This window comes from Rhipicephalus microplus, chromosome 9 (genome assembly GCF_043290135.1).
Source record: "Rhipicephalus microplus isolate Deutch F79 chromosome 9, USDA_Rmic, whole genome shotgun sequence".
In the NCBI taxonomy this organism is placed as follows: domain Eukaryota; kingdom Metazoa; phylum Arthropoda; class Arachnida; order Ixodida; family Ixodidae; genus Rhipicephalus; species Rhipicephalus microplus.
In genome coordinates, this window is record NC_134708.1 from 4,651,445 (window position 1) to 4,668,405 (window position 16,961).

At 45.4% G+C, this 16,961-nt stretch overlaps 2 protein-coding genes across 5 annotated transcripts in view; one reads left to right on the plus strand and one right to left on the minus strand.

Moving 5' to 3' along the window:
- Positions 1-16,961, minus strand: part of shot (dystonin-like protein short stop) — a 710,700-nt gene that overhangs the window by 136,199 nt on the left and 557,540 nt on the right. The gene's annotated exons all lie outside the window — the stretch shown is intronic.
- Positions 1-16,961, plus strand: part of LOC119163361 (SLIT-ROBO Rho GTPase-activating protein 1) — a 67,448-nt gene that overhangs the window by 19,735 nt on the left and 30,752 nt on the right. For both annotated transcript variants that reach the window (XM_037415344.2, XM_037415343.2), the window contains exons 7-11: positions 696-914; positions 5,495-5,555; positions 5,642-5,719; positions 12,647-12,781; positions 16,845-16,950. In XM_037415344.2, the coding sequence (XP_037271241.2) occupies positions 696-914; positions 5,495-5,555; positions 5,642-5,719; positions 12,647-12,781; positions 16,845-16,950 (599 nt within the window). The remainder of the gene's footprint in view (positions 1-695; positions 915-5,494; positions 5,556-5,641; positions 5,720-12,646; positions 12,782-16,844; positions 16,951-16,961) is intronic.

The window sequence follows — 16,961 nt, forward strand, 5'->3', positions numbered from 1 at the left end:
TTCGTTTGGATATTTCTAGCACTCCAACATTTGCTTAGGAATAGCTGTAGTGTTAGGTGGGCTGAACAGTTTTGTTGTTACAACCGTATTACACCGCAGTTAAGGGGGGACATGGGTCATGGGGCTCTCTCATTTGTTTTTGAACCAAAGGTGACAAAAGTTGGCATGCTTACTTAGTTTGTTCTCCTGACTCCAAAAATGTCGTTATTTTTTGGTAGCTTCATTAGTTAATAAATAATCAAGATAACAATTTCTATTGTTCTTACCACAATAGAAAAATAACCGCCAATCAAAAATTTATAAATGACATACGGATTGACAGTAGAAAGCATAAGACATACAACATAGGAAGCACTTTTTTGATTGGGTCATTATTTCTTACTTTACAGTACACTAAACTTCACAGCTCTAAATGTGGCCATTGTATGGTCACACAAAAGACTAGTTTAAAAAAACTTGCATCAAGAGAAATCAAAATCTGCTTCCTATGTTGTGTGCTGAAAACATATAGCTTCATGCTGCAAAAAGAAACCATAGACCCACCGTAGGGAACATCTGTCAATGCATGCTAGTACCACTGTGCTAATCCTTCGAGCGTAGCGCTACCTCTCTGCGAGATGCATGTGCACCATGACTTACAGGAGGATGTTGTTGGGCTAATCTGACAATATGGCAACCACCACTGGGGCTTGCAGAAGTTCCGGACGTACAGCCTTGGCTGCAGTGTGGCCGCACGCCTGGAAGCCAAGGCAGAGCTGTTGCGGGCAGCCCTGCAGCGCGAGGACACTAACACACTGCGGCCACACTCTCGGCCTGCTGCCCGCAAGAAGCGCATCGGCCGCCAGGCTGCTCTAGCAGCCCGACACGGCGGCCAGCCTCGGCTGTTCGAAGGGAGCCTTGAGGAATACCTGGAGGTACGTGCAGTAGCTCGCCCCAGTCAGGCTTTGTCAATGTTCTCTTCATAATTACCATACTCAAGGTACCACAGTATTCTTTTAGGGTTCTCAACACTAAAATATTTAATCTCCTTTGATAGCACACACTTGCACGCACTGTATAATATTGGCAAGTACAGTGAAGTCTCGGTACCAAAGAACTTCAGGGGGCCGTGGCAATTAGTACGGTATTTTTAAAAGTCGTTATAGTGAAAGCTCAAAAATTAACCATCAATACTTATTTTCCGTCGACCAAAAATACTTGCCTTTACATTGGAGGGTCCTTGAACTCGTTTCTAACGAGAAAAAACAAATTCACAAGTGAGCACCAAAAAATGCATGTTTACTTAAAGGCCAACTCTGGCGATTTTTTGACCATGTCAAGGTTATGGTGTTTCTATGTTCCTGAGGCACTCTTTTCACGAGCCCAAGAGCTGAAATGCCCAGGAAATGCGAAAATAATTTTTAATAAGCAAAATTGTGCAATACTGAAACCGTAACCGAACAGAGCGCCCTGTCTGCGTATGACATACTATTTGGTAGAGCCGGAGGCCGTATACTGGTTCCGCCGGAGCGAAGCACCGGTCAAACACCACAGAGGAAGGAAGAAAGCATTTCTGTGCTATGCCCGTGCCAAACACCACCACCGTCGCCTTGTAGACAGCACAATAAACGCTGTAGCAGCCAAAATAGTGATGCCATCGGTTGCATCACTTCCGTTGACATGCCTAAGATGACGTCACACAGACAGTGTTGCCGATAACTCTGGCAAGTGAGGTGAGCGTTTCGAGGAAATCTTTAAAATTCATTTCGAAACGATCACAGTGCATCACTCAAACTTGTAATTTGGCATAAAGGACGAAAATGTGAAAAGGAACATACCAAGGGAGTTTCATTGAGATTCATTGACCTCGAAAAATCACCGGAGTTGGCCTTTAAAGGGGCCCTGCTACACTTTTTGAGTGTAGTCTTAAAAACGCTGCCGATCGGTATAAGAGGCTCCCAACAACGGGCGAGCCAAATATAGTGCAGAACATGGCCTGGAATTCACAATAAATGATCCAAGTCAGCTAAAAATTGCTTTTTCTTTTCTCGACAAATGATGGAAGACGCTCCACGGCAGATCCACCACGGTGCCGTCCACAGCAGATCCACCACTGGAGGCAATCGGCCACGCCACCGCCTCACGCCAAAAAAAAGCAGCTTATTTCTTGCACGTCGCCACCAAGGCTTCCTGCCAGGTGTCGCCGTCGGCGCTAGTGTTTTCTAACCATCATGATGATAATGATAGTGGCGATAAACGCTCACAAGCACAACGCCACCTATCGCTCAATAGTTGTGACCCCGAAATACAGCTTTTGCGTGAAACACGTGCACCACGCGGCGCAAACAACTTTGCAGGGGGTGTCAGCACCCTCACAATGAACAATCTAGAAATTTGCCCTGGATTTTAACATTTTGGTACGAGCATGCGTCTTCCGCCGGTGCCCCGCCGTCGTCGAAGCGTAAAGCGGCGGTGGCAAGCACGGCGCACTAGGCGAGCGCAAACGCTTGGTTGCGCCCGAATGAGCGCAAGGCGGGCAGATGGGCCTGCACGTTTGGATCTCTTGCCATTCTTCGCGTGACCTTCCATTTAGTTGCTATCGCATTAATTGCTTCACATTTGCAGTAAAGCTGTGACTTTTTGTGTTATAAACGTCTCTTGTACCACGTCGTCTCTGTGTCCATTTATTTTTACAGGACACGCACAACAAGCGCGATGAATACAGTATAGTCCTTTATCTTTCATTACACTGTGTAAAAACTATTGGCAATAATAGGAGTATTATATAATGCTGCTGTGGTGCTGAACAACAATAAAGTAAACACACGTAGCAGTTTTCTTCAGCATGCTAATACAGTAAATGCTCATTTATCCGGACCTCGTTAACTTGGAAATTCGGTTAACTAGGGCTCGCAGCGCGGTCCAGGCAAAACTGTGTATATTTCAACGAGGTCAAATGCTGATTAATTCGGGGGGATTTAGCCGCGCATCGGTTATCTCGGACAACTCCAGAGAGGGCTATCGAGACTCCAAAGTCTCGCGATCTCGGCGGCTTGGAGGCTCAAGCACCGCTTGCCGTAACCGACGGCAGAACCGGAGTTTTGGAAAAACTAAAACCGAGCGAACTGCAGCAGAATACGACCATGATGATAGTGAATAAGGGGGAAGTGGCTAGGTGGCGCTAGTCATCACCCGGCGGAAGCGCTTGGGTCACCGGCGTGCCCCGCCGTGGTGGTCTAGTGGCTAAGGTACTCGGCTGCTGACCCGCAGGTCGCAGGTTCGAATCCCGGCTGCGGCGGCTGCATTTCCGATGGAGGCGGAAATGTTGTAGGCCCGTGTGCTCAGATTTGGGTGCACGTTAAAGAACCCCAGGTGGTCGAAATTTCCGGAGCCCTCCACTACGGCGTCTCTCATAATCGTATGGTGGTTTTGGGACGTTACACCCCACAAATCAATCAATCAATCATGGGTCACCGGCGTATCCAGTGTCTACTAACAGCTGCTTGCTACGCCTACTGGTCTACTTCATCTCCTGGTTCTTTGTGTTGTGACTTCGCGTGTTGCGGCTGTGTTTGTGCACGTCGCCGCCGCCGTCGCGCTTCATGGCGACCGTCACCGGAGTTAAGCAGCCACAGCAGCCGGCAAATGATCTTGAAAGAAAAGTGATGACATTGAAAGTCGTAAATGCAGGTGTTTCTTGACAGGAGATAATGAAAAAGTACAATGTTAAGAGAAGCACCTTAAGCGACTACGTGAAAAACAAAGAAAAAATTTTTGAGGCGTTTGACAGCGGCAAATTCACCGGAAAACGAAAACGACTAAGGACGGCAGCACACCCGAAGCTGGAAGACGCACTGCTGCGATGGATAACAGACATGCGGAACAGCTAGCTTCCCTTGAGTGGACCGTTGATCTGTCAGGAAGCTGAAAGGTACACGCTGAGAATGAACATGGAATCTTTCAGTGCGTCTGAAGGCTGGTTTGCCCGCTTTAGAGAAAGGCACGGGTTTGTCTTTCGAAACGTGTGTGGGGAAAAAGCAGCAGTGGATGAACGGCGTATTGCTGACTGGAAAACAACTGAGCTTCCCCAGTACTTGGCTCGTTATGAGCCTGCCAACGTCTTCAATGCCGATGAAACGGCTCTCTTTTTTAAAGCCTTGTTGGACAAAATTATCACGTTCAAAGGCGACCCGTGCGTTGTAGGGAAGAGGAGCAAAGAAAGGATCACTGCTTCTCGCTTCAAATATGTCGGGCACCGAGCGCCTGCCACTGCTAGTCATCGGGAAGGCACGTAACCCAAGGCGTTTTAAGAGCATTCACCACTTTCTTATGCAATATCACGGCAACAAAAAGGTCGGGATGACTTCGGATATTTTCGAAGCTTGGCTGCGCCAACTCGATCGCCGCTTCTTCGCTAACAAGTGCAAGGTTTTACTTCTAGAGTGCTCATACCAGAGTGACAGGGCTGGAGTGCACCCAACTTGTATTTCTACCTGCAAACACGATGGCTGCTCTGCAACCGCTGGATCAAGGGATAATTCAGCACGTAAAAAGCAGGTACAGAAAGTATGTGCTGGAACGGATTCTGCGGTGCAAGGAAGCGGGGTGAGAATATGACGTGACTCTCCTGACAGCAATTCATATTTTGGCTGATGTCTGGAGCGAAACGCCACCCGCGGTCATTGCAAATTCTTTCCGGCACAGCGGCTTTGTCCGTCCTGACGACTCGGATATTGCTCCAGAGGACACCCGCGAGCCCACTGAAAATATGGACGACGAGGTGAATGACACGCGTTTTGACTCTCTCCTTCCTAGTGGCGTCCAGATCTTAGACTACGTCGCTATAGACTATCATGTACGATGATATATTATCGGAAGTGCTTGAGGAAGACCAAAATCACTGTTCCGATGATGACGGCCAGGATGAGCCGACGCGACGTCAACACATCGTGCAGGAGGCCGCCGAAGCCCTCGCTGTCCTCGAGGAGTTCTGTGTTTGTTCTCGCGACAGTGAACGTGCGCACCACCACCTGATGGGATTAAAAAAAATCGTTCTGTCAGAAATTCCAACGGAGAAGCAAGCAAAAATAACGCACTTTTTTAAGAAATGAAAGTTTGTCTGGGCCGTGTACGTTTTCCTTTTGTTTTCATGGACCACTCGATCATTCGGAATTCGGTTAACTCGGACATTTTCTCCGGTCCCGTGAGATCCGAGTTAACGAGCTTTTGCTGTACATACTAATCTGACACGCGCAATTTTAATGTTTTTTGGTGACACGAATTTCGGTACGCACAATTATTGTTTGTATTTCGGCACTATTCTCATCATCGAAGTTCTACTGTAGTAAAGAAAAGAAAAGAGGGCTGTGAGTTAAAGACTGATCATGGCAATTTAGGATTTTTATGAAGCAGGTTTTACTGTACATGAGAGTATGTATTTGCCAAAGCATTGGGTATGAGATCATGATAGGAATAGTCGTCTTAGTGCTTGAAATGAGTGATCGTGCATACGCAGGCCACTAATCAAGAGGTTCCACTCATCATACGGAGCTGCGTGCGGGTCATTAACTTGTACGGTGAGTCTGCAAACTTAGCAGCCTGTGACACTGTGTTGTTTAGCTCACAAGCTGAACCCTCTCGTTTGTTCCTCTTTTTTTTGCAGGTCTGCACCACCAGGGCGTCTTTCGTGTTTCTGGCTCCCAAGTCGAAATCAACCACTTCAGAGATTGCTTTGAACGTGGTGTGGTATTTTTCTGGATTTGAATTTGCCGCTGTTACTGATTCTTCTGCCACAACATTCAATCAAGCATACAGCTCGAGTCCTTAGCATAGGTCGGCAAAAGAAAGTGGAACTCACTCATGAAATGCAATTTGTGCTTTAGACTCGCTTGGACTCAGACTCAGCAAAATTTTCCTCGGCCGAGCTCACTCAGATTCACACTCAACAAAAATAGCCCACACGAACGCCTCATATGTAATCAGCGACTCTCAGACGGCCGTTCGAAACTATGCCAGCGGCAGAATCTCCCCCGAGGCATTGCGGATTCTTAATACAGGCAAAATTCACGAGGCAGACAAATACGCGCACATCCTTTGGTTCCCTGCCCACACACCACTAGGTAACCCAGAGGACAGTCCGAATGAAGTGGCACACAACGTGGCTCGAGGTCTTACGTTCTGAGTTGCTTTAGACGAAGAAGCCACCCAAACTGACTTTTCTGCGCCAGTGTGGGAATGGAAAAATCGGCAAGCTAAATTTTGCGACATAACCCAACACTACCTACTGCAAAGGTGGGAGTACCCCCCACCTCACCCCAAGCTAAATTGGGCCCAGTTCATTCAACGGTGGCAGCTACAAACACGCACATACACGAACTCCGTCATCATGCACCACATATATCCTGACGTCTATAGCACAAATCTCTGTCAGTGCTGTACTACCAGAGCCACTCTTGACCATATCTCAGACTTGCCAAAATATAACTCACTCGGGCCTGATCTGAGTATGAATGAGTACGAGTGAGTCGACTCATAAGTGAGTTCGCCGACCTGTGGTACTTGTATGCAAAAAGAGGTCTCTGTACTAAATCTGTAGATGTAATGAGAAGCAGCATAATATGCTAAGCGGTTAGCTAAATTGTGTTGCACAATAAAGTAGTTACAGCAGGCTCTCAATAATTAAGATTTGATTGAACACAAAGAAATTGTCATGGGGGTCGTAACGTGGCTGAAGGGAGCAGACTGCAAGTTGAAGATAAAACTGTTTATTTAGGTCGAACCTGAGGCCAGGAAACTGAAGGTCAGATCACAGCAGCACACGGGCATTGGCAGCAGCAAACAGAGCTTCAGCCCGCGATCAACTGACAAGTGGTGATGCGCGTCGGCATTTTATATATGTGCCGTTGAATATTCTAGCGTTATCGCTAGCGGCCACATAGGTTCCAGAATAATTTGTAATGTTCTCGAAATGGGCGTCATCTTATCGAAATGACGCTTTCTCCAATAGTGCATGCGCAATTCGCGCTGAGAATTACAGTGTAACGGGGTGATAACAAAACTTGTAAAATTGATGTGGCAATATGCTTTCAATTCTTACAAGTTTTACTTGTCAGAAGTTCACATAGAAAAAACACCAGGCCTGCGCAGAAGGCACAGCACAGTCATAGTGAAAGCTAGAAGAGCAGTCTTTCAGAGCCTTTTCTAAACACTCATTGGATAACTGCCGAAAGAAGACTTGCTGGATGCCCACTATGGCATTATTAATAATAATTTCTGAGTAGTAAATAAGCATTCGCTATGCTATTTTTCATCATTCTTCTGAGAAGCATTGTATACGCTGAACACTTGCAAAGAATTTTGTGCCATACTTCAATCAGTGGTTGACGACGAGGAATTATGCCTGATGTAGGTATGCTCGGCATTTAATCATGGAGCAAGAACAGGCTTTTGTAATGGGTTTTAGCAGTGGACGGTCCACTCGTTATGCTATTCACATTGTGCATCGACTGGTTGTTCTTTCGCTGTTTTAAAAGCTTTATAAGTCGTATTAACGCGATTGCTTTCCTGACATCAAGCCTGCCTAAGGAAAGTTAGCCAACAAGTCACAAGCACCGGCTTGGGTCAGTGGTAGATTACTGGGCTGGCACGCAGCAGACCAGAGTTCGAGCCCCACTGTGTTCTTGGTACTAGGTTTTTTTTTATTTCGCTATTTTACAGACACTGCCGGTGGTGGTGGCAGACAACTATGGTGCCGCGCGTGACGCGAGTTTTGATCTCATAACAGCTTTCGCTGTAACATGACTTGGGTCAACATAGCAACTTGTGTAGGGGTGTTTATTGTCTCTTAGGGCTACAGCAATGTCGTAAACAACACTGATGATTACCAGTAAAGTTTAAAAATGTCAGGGATCATGCTGGTACTCATTGTGCATATGTTATAGCACTACCAACTCCAAAGAAACACACTCTAATGCACTACAGTTTGACGCCTTCAGAGCTTCGCTTAAAGGGTCCCTGAACCGGTTTTTTTACATTTCGTTTTTGATTAGACTACTACTGGAGCAAATCATTGCCACTATAATTCAATCAAAACACCCATTATTAATGGAGCTACGAGTACTGAAAAGGTACTTTCCTCCTCTGTTCCGCCTTTCACCTTCAACTTTTCCTTCGAGCGCTTAGGTCTAAGCCCCACATTCACGGAGCCTGCGTCACGATGTGACGTGGCAGAACGCGTACGTGACGTTGTGTCGTCTGCTTTCGGTAAGTCAAAGCCAGAGCAGAGCCACCGGCAGTAGTCAGGCGCTTGACTGCGGCTGGGCCAGCTGGGTGATAGTCAGTTTGTGCGCTCAACACGAGCAGCCTATGTTTTGTTTCATGGCGCTTTAGACCACTGCTTACTATGGACCCCGGACTTGAAGAGGGTTTGCGACGAATGAGGGATAAAATGGTTTTCGAACCATAGAGCGACACAACGTTTCGCGATTCTGTGCTTCGTGCCGAGGATGACAGCAGTGATCCGCTGTCTGCCTTCAGAGGCACGAAAGCATTACATGGCTAGTGTTATGTTGATTCCATGGTTTGAACAAGTGGGGAAGGAGAACACACTTCATCGGAAGAAAGTTGGAAACGCGTCGCTCTTCCAAAAGTCGTAGCAGGGACAAGCACACATGCAGGCCTTTGTGCACTGGCTCAGGTTCGGAGCACGTACAGTACATTCCATAATTCCGCACCAGAAGCCGCTTTACAACCACAGAGTTTACAAGAGCACAATCAAGCTTTTTATCTTGACATGCCTTTTATTAGGAAACGTGCAGTCACGCGTGTGTAACAAGCGACAAAAAAGTTGGTACCCTGTGACTTCTGGTAGCCCCTTCTCAATCTTAGTGTGCTTTTTCGCAAGACATCAGTGTGCTGCAGCAAAAGTGGCCTACCCATTCTGCAAGTAATATATGAATCCTAACCCTTCTCAGTTTTACAGTGGACATATGCACACGTTGGTAATAAGCCACAAAATGGGTAATACATACTGTCTGCTGAAACCTCCTTCCCAATCTCAGTATGTTTTTCTACATGACATCACTGTACTGCAGCTAAAATAACTTACTCTACACATAATGAATCAATTCTAAATCGTCTCAATTTTACTGTGAAGCTGTACGTGGCCAGGTTCCAGCGAGTTGTGTCAGTGGACAAGAGACGTGTTCAGCAACAATTTTCGGCAAACATCTGCTAATCCTGCATTTTTGGCCGAGAAAGAATTGATGGGAAACAATAGTTTCTGACTTTAGTGAATTGGCAGATTGACCTGAACAACTGTGCCCGAACGACAGCACTACTTGCACAGCATACGAATTTCAAGCTATTTTTGTACTTTCGAAACAGCTGAGCTTCTTATCCATTACATGATTTCAGTCTGAGACCATGGTAGGTGAGATGTGCATCATTCAAAAGAGTAATGCAAAGATCTTAGAGTGTATGTCTCTTTATCCCCTTGCGGTAGTCAGTAATGAGGATATACAAGTTTACTCTAGCAATATTCATTACACTGAAAAATTATTCAAAAAGACAAGCAGCTGCACACAGCAGACACACATGACATAATGAAACTGGTGGCTTTCAAAGTAGCCTTCACTTCGCCAATTCACTGATTCAATGAAGTGGTATTTGAATGAAGTGGGAGGAGTAGTACCATATTTACTTGCATACCGAATTTACTCGCATAATTTGCACACTTTTTTTTTCACTTTTCTGACTTGGAGAAGGGGGTGCCCAAATTACATGAACACATAATAAATAATGTGCAATAGTCCTGTGCACGCAGTATACATTAAAAATAATAAATTGAAGTGCAAATGAAGGGTACTTGTTAATTAAACAAAATTATCACATACTGTATTCACTCAGATCTGGGCACGGGTGGTCTAGTTGAATCGCTGATCGAAAGTCCCGATTGAGAATCATTGTCGCGTCCGCTGGCACTGCCCTCCCAGAGCGCATTATGCTCGGTTCTGTCGAGCGCGTTTGAGTGCCCCATTTTCTTGATCTCGACAATGCCGAGAGAAACTAGGTCCTACGACATGGCGACACCGAAGGACTAAGCGTTCACATATAATTGGAAAGGCCTTCTTCAGTGGCATAAAACGTGTAATAATTAGCAAGCGCTCACTCTGCTTTCTCCCATACCGATCACGCCGATCGTCACACGTTAAAGTTCACACTGAAGTGCTTGGCGGCAGCACGGTTCTAGTTTTCCTTGGCAAACTTCACAACAGCGAACTTGAATTTTGCTGTACATGTATATATACAATTACTGTAGACCATCGCAATAGAACAGTAAAAACGCGATGGACGGATGGCGAAACCCAAGCTTCCGAAATGAACCAAGCGTGTGTTGCAGCGCAGACACAGAGAGTGAAAGAAACAGTTGGTGCGAAAGGCGCTCGCACGCCTCTGATGCAGAAATTTGTCCATGCCGTCACGCGAGCGTACGTTTTCATTGTAGAGATAGGAAAAGGGAGGCAAACACTGAGCTGTTCGGGCGGGTACTGTGTTCTAGGGACCCTGATTCGGGGCAAGTCCTTGAAGAAAGGGGCTTTGCGCTCGCAGCCCGTTTTATTGTGTTTGCCTAATATACGAGTTCAAGTAAATTTTTTTTTTCAGTTAAACTGGCAGAATATTAAGGGTGCGCAAATTATGGAGTAAATACGGTAATAGGTGCACCTCCAGTTTGGTCGGGAGGAATATGATTTTTTTTATTTCCGCACATAATAGGTGCACTCCTTACTTAGCAGTTATCAGAAGTTCTGTACAGTGTTTTTACGGTTGCAATTCGACACCCTCTTAGGTTAACTGAAGTGAAGAAAAAGAAAAAAAAAATCGCGCCAGCTCTGCTGGCTTAAGGAGTGAGGAAGAAGCGGTTGATTGTGTGTTCGAATAACCTTTGCACCAGTGCAGCTCCAACTGCATGCACTGCGCATAGAAGGTGCGATCTCGACAAGCGCGCTTTGAGTTTCCGGTAGGGAAAAGCGTTGTTTTTATCCCATTTGCTGCCATGTCCCCAAATTTATAAGCTTTTTGGCTTTCTGATTCAAGCCTTTGCCTTTGCTGCCGCTACGTGGACTAGCACGAGCTCGGCGGATTTCTGTACACAGTAGCACAAACTTGGGAAATACAGATCAGAGAAAAGAAGTAGGACTTCTGTCGCTATTGGTTTCCTGGCCGTGAACATTAACATTGTATCATGTGGATACATTTAGTGCTTGAGTGCGATCTTTTCAATGTCCAATCTTCATATTATCTTACTTCCCACAACAACATGCCGAATCGTAAACTACGCCTAATCACTGTTGCTGCCTTTCTGTGGCAGTCACAGGCGATCAAAGTTGTGGTTTTGTATGTAATCAACATAACTTTTTGATGGCTCTACTGAAAGGAAGGGGGATTGGATGGCGCTTGTAACACTTGAGTGGTGGTTCGCGATTCGATTGCAATCTCTTCGATATGAGGTACGAGCCCATGAAATGAAACGATTGGTACCATTCCGCACACAAAATTTCGGCCACGATAATGCACGAAATCTAGGTGGCCTGAAACGTAGTCAGCGAATTTCAGCTATGGCGCTCCCTTTTCGTAGTTTTTTTTTTCCCCGCATTCATTTTGTTGGCAACGTAGGTCTTATGATGTCGATTTTCAGAAATTCCAATGTACACCGTGTGTTGCATGCCTCAATTCTTGGGCACACAAGACTGCATGCTCAACATGTTTTCCGCTCGAGTAGTGTGGATATTCGTGACTTCAGCAACGTATGATATGAACGGCCTATGCTGTAGTCGTAAATAAATTTTACCTCTCGTAATTAGCGCACCTCGAACTTGGAGCCAAATTTTCTAAAAAAAAAAATGCGCCTATTATGCGAGTAAATACTGTAGTGGTAGGAGTTGTGAGTAGTGGCACCAATCTTTTTCTGATGAAAGTCAAGACTAAGAACAGTGTTGCTGTTAAAAATTAATCCCTACTTTGTTATCTTTTAGAGAGCAGCTCCTAGGTTGGTGCGCGTTCAGTGGTGACGCCATTGTCGTTGCCATCACCGTTGGTGGCGTAATCAATAGAAGTGAAAAAATAAAAGGAGAAAAAAAAATTGCCCATTACTGAATGAGATATGGGCCTAGTGCCTCTGCATGGCAGTCTACCACAGAGCTGCATTGGCGTTTCAGGCTTCTTTTTACAAAAAGACCCCATACAGGCATCATGCTGGGCAAGGAATCTCATTAACCTATGTAATATAGCGTGGCAGAACACTAAAATAACAACCAGCCATCACACAACCTTAATTGTGCAACTGGTGTGGTTTAATGCTTCCTACCCACTGCAAGGTGCTCAGCGGAAATCCTTCATTGTCATCAGCACCAACAATTTGCACATAGTACCTTGAACCTCACTTATCCACGGAAAGACATAGCAGGTGCACCTTACATTTCATACCTTGGGAAAAGCCCAAGCTTGGAACACGGTTTGCCCCAACATGAAGCTGTGCCCAGAATTGGCGTTAGGCAGTGTCATCAGTTAAGTTGCAGTGCTGGTTCTGAGTCCTTCGTATTTCAGTGCTACATTGGCCTTGCCTTGCTGTGCCATGGTTGCCCACTCAATGTGTGCATACTTTGTGCAGGGGAAGACCCGTTGGCAGATGTGTCTGACGCAAGTGACATCAACTCAGTGGCTGGTGTGTTGAAGCTGTACCTCCGTGAGCTTCGTGAACCACTGTTCCCCATCTTCTACTTTGACCAGCTCATGGAAATTAGCCGTGAGATGCATTCCTTTTTAACTACCACTATTAAGGCGACATCGATGTTATCGCTGGCTTGGCAACGAAACAACGCTAAGAGAATTCCTAATGTCCGTAGATTTTTTTTCTCTTTTTTTTGGGTACCGACAACTGCCTTCTCTACCAGTTTTCGCTCACGCACAGCTGGCATCTGCTGCCATGTTCTTCCTAACTTGGAAAATTTAGGTTTATATTCACAAACCAATCTTATGTTTTCCTGGGATCCTGAAACGGTTTTGCCGATTTTGTACAAACACATTGGACCAGTAGAACAAGTCCTAATGGTCATTTAGAGACTGATTTGAGCATTCTGCATAAACTGTGTAATTTATTACAATGCTTCAAAGGGCAATTCACCAGGCACCATACCAAATTTTAGTTAGACAGCTAGACAGTGGAAGTTGTTGGGTGTCCAATGAGAAACATTGTGCCACAAAGATTTTTTGAATCAGTTCATCACGAGGGAAGAAAACAGGTTTTTTGAAGTGACGCGAAACAAGGATGAGAGGAGGCGAGCTCGAAACCGTTGCCGCTCCTCCGTGTAGCCTTTGCAAGCTAAATCTCTTCCCCACCCTCTCAGGCATCCGACCAAGAGGTCACGTGCGCATGACGTGCCCAAACAAATCTAACCCCCGAGCACACGAGCGGCGTTGCTTTGTTAACCAGCGTTATTTTGTGGTCTTATGCCTGTTTCGAGCAGAAGGCCACTGTGATTACACAGTGGCCGTCTGCTCGATGCGCTGACTGCGGGTACACGAACGCATGCGAAGCATCGACACATTAGTCCCGCATCTTGTCGCAATTGACGGGAGAAAAATGGAAAAAAGACGCTCACATTCCCTTATTGCGTCTCATTATTTATCTAGAGCTAATCTCTTTAAGCAACAAATTACATAAACTATGCATGCCGTGTTAATTTTTGCCATGTCACGTGCCACTGTTTGCAACGTCGGAACAGAGTCGTCTACGTAGAGGACCAACGTCGCTGCATTGCCGTGTATGTAGGGCCATTCATATGCGCTTTATGCCCTCATTCTTTGGGCGCGCGCCGGCAGAAGGGAGGGGGAACAGTGTTCATCTTCAAATTAACCCATTTCCGTGGCGCGTAGCATTGCAAATTTTGGCACACGTGATCATAAACGCCTCGTCTACGCATTGCGCTTGTCAGCTCAATATTGTCAAACCAGGTGAGTGGCCCTTTAAAGCTGCGAATCTGTGCAGTTCGCTGCAACTCGGCCGCATGCGTTTTCAACCGCCCATTTACAAAGCGACATGCTCTGGTCATTCGATGTCACCATGGTTGCTGATGTGTCATGGGTTATAGATTGCGTGGAAGAAAGACTGGCTAATACGGTGGTGGCACCTGTCAGAGCAGATATGCACTACTCCACGATACTTTGTCTTTGGCCAGACGGCGTGCGTTCTGCCAGGTGCGCAACCTGTCAGTGTGCAGATTTCTAGACTGGTAAAAGCTCAAATTTTGGAGCACGCTCATGAGAGGTCTGCAATAGCTAGCTTGCCTCAAGAGTTGAGGAGGCCAGGCAGAGAGGTGTGAGAAGGAGGGTATGATATAATTGTCCGTAGCGGCCATTGGTATAATGGTTTGATAATGCTTTAGCCTAAACCCTCACGAAATTTCATAAAAAAATGTTTCAGTGCCCTTTAAGCTTCTGTACATTTCTCATCTGTTTTAAGGGCACGAAAATCGTAGCAGGGCAAAAGATTGGTTTGTGAACACTGGCCCACATTGTCTATCAAGTGGAAAAAAAGGCTCAATACTCATAAAGAAAAATGCGAGATAAGGATACATGTATGTCTAAGTACATTATTAATGAAATCTAATGGACAATCATGCTAATGAAGGTATAAAGGATGTTATTAGAAGTAATTGTAATGTATATGTGAAGAAAGAAATGTGGACGAAAAGATAACTTGCCGGTGGGCAGGGATCGGACCTGCGAACTTTAAATGACGTGTCCAATTATCTACCAACTGAGGTAGCTATCTCTCTGTTCATTTTATGGGGTATATACAGTAGACTCCCTTTAAGACAAACTCCAAAAGACCATGATCATTTGTTCGTCTTATTAGGAGTTCTTATCACCTGTAGCATGGCCCTATTATATTATTATAAGAAAAAATGGGAAACACAAGCACACTTTTTCTTCAAAGAATGGAAAATTTATCCTTCTGGCTGTGCATTTTTTTGGAGGATGGCTTACTGGCTTTGCTGTCACTTTTAGATACGCCTTACTTCCATATTGCTACTTTGACAAAGCCAATTTTCGCTAAGTTGCTTATGAAAGTCTGCATTTTCGGATATTTTCTTATTTTCAGCCCGCACTAACTTTCCCTGAATGACATGCAGCTGAAGGTATCCGTTTACACTACTCATGATCACAAGCCTTGGGTACACAAGAAAGACACAACGCAGCTATATTTAGTGTACAAAATGGCCTTCTTTTGTCGTGCAATTTCATAATTAAAATGATGCATCACAATTTGCTGCATTTCACTGTGAACAGATATGACACACATAGATCCTATGCAAAAGAGCGCAAACTGACCACATCTGCTCAGGCACCATTGTGTGACGGCACTGACAATGCATCTGACTCCTCTAATGTGAGTGCTAGTGGCGCATATGTGGTTTTGGTTTTGTGTGATTATGATGTACAGACTATGTGTGTTCCTGTTTCCACTTTCATGTGGCTTCCCCCCCCCCCCTTCCCTTGTATTTTCCCTTCTAGCCAAGCTCTTGTGTTATTCTGTTTCATACTGTGGGGTTGGGGAACAGAAGAACGCGAGAATACGAAAGGACAAACATTTTTTGATGCTTTCTTTGCTGATAAAGCCGACCCTTTCTCTACCTACAGGCTAGGGATGAGGGAGATACCAGCTTTATGCGCGAACCTTTCTTTTCCACTTATCTTGCTTACTCGCCCCACGTCGCAGTTCGCTTTGGATCTGCTTTGAGTCTTTGCACCGGGAAGTTTTTCTTCTTTTTTCATTTTGCTTTCTCTTATTCGCCTGAATGTCCCCATCTAGGCTATTATGTTCGTGGCGCAGAATCCCCATCGCTGTTGGTCAATGCGGGAGTTCTTTTCAACAGAAGAGGCCTGTTGTGCGGTTCGTTTTAAGCAGATTTTTTTTTGCATTGAGTCTATTGGAAACCAAACACACTCTCGTGTTAGTCGTCTTAAGCAAGAATTTGTCTTAACTGAGTTCGTCCTAACGGGAGTTTACTGTGTGTGCATTAAACATGGGAGCGTCAGTCAGCACTGCCAGTATCCATGACGGCGAGTGTGGAACACTCTTTATCTGCCTATTTGGTGTCACATAGCGCGTGAACTTATGAGCTAGCAACTGACCAATAATTTCTCGTATGTACTATCTGAACGCACCAAGTCCGCCAGAACAAGACCCTCGCTATGAACGAAGGAAAGACTTGTATATTTAAGGGCTCATTTTCTTTGTTAGACACAACATTAATAAGATCTAACAGACAATCGTGCCAAGGAAAGTATAAGGGATGTTATTAGAAGTAATTGTAATGTAAATGTGAAGAAAAAAACCTGGACGGAACGATAACTTGTTGTGGGCAGGGACTGAACCTGCAACCTTCGAATAGCCGCCATGACAGCGCGTCAGTTGGCGGTGGCTCAGTTGGTATAGCATCGTATGCGCTATTTAGTAATGTTAAATAAGCGGCACACATTCTTTTCATTGCATGCTCGCACGGCGGTAATGAGTAGCGATTGGTAGAACAGCTGGCTCGCTCGGCGAACACACTTCCCTTAGTGCTCCATGCGCCCGTGGGACATTCAGTTATTGCTTGGCAAAGGTTTATTTAAGAAAAATCAGAGGCATGAAGTGGAACCAACTTGCACGGGACAGGAGGGTAGGGAGATAACTGGGGGTGCCCTACACCGCCCTACAGTGGGCATAAAAAGTTGAGGATGATGATGATGACAAAACTTTCACATGAACATTGTGACCTTTATTCTCTTGTGATTTACTGCTCGCACTTTTTTTTTCACAGAGCTTGAGTCCAAAGAAGAGTTTGTAGCCAAAGTGCGAGATGTTGTCCAGAGCTTCCCAAGACCTGTGTTTGTGGTGCTTCGATACCTATTTGCCTTCCTGAATCAGTAAGTTGCAA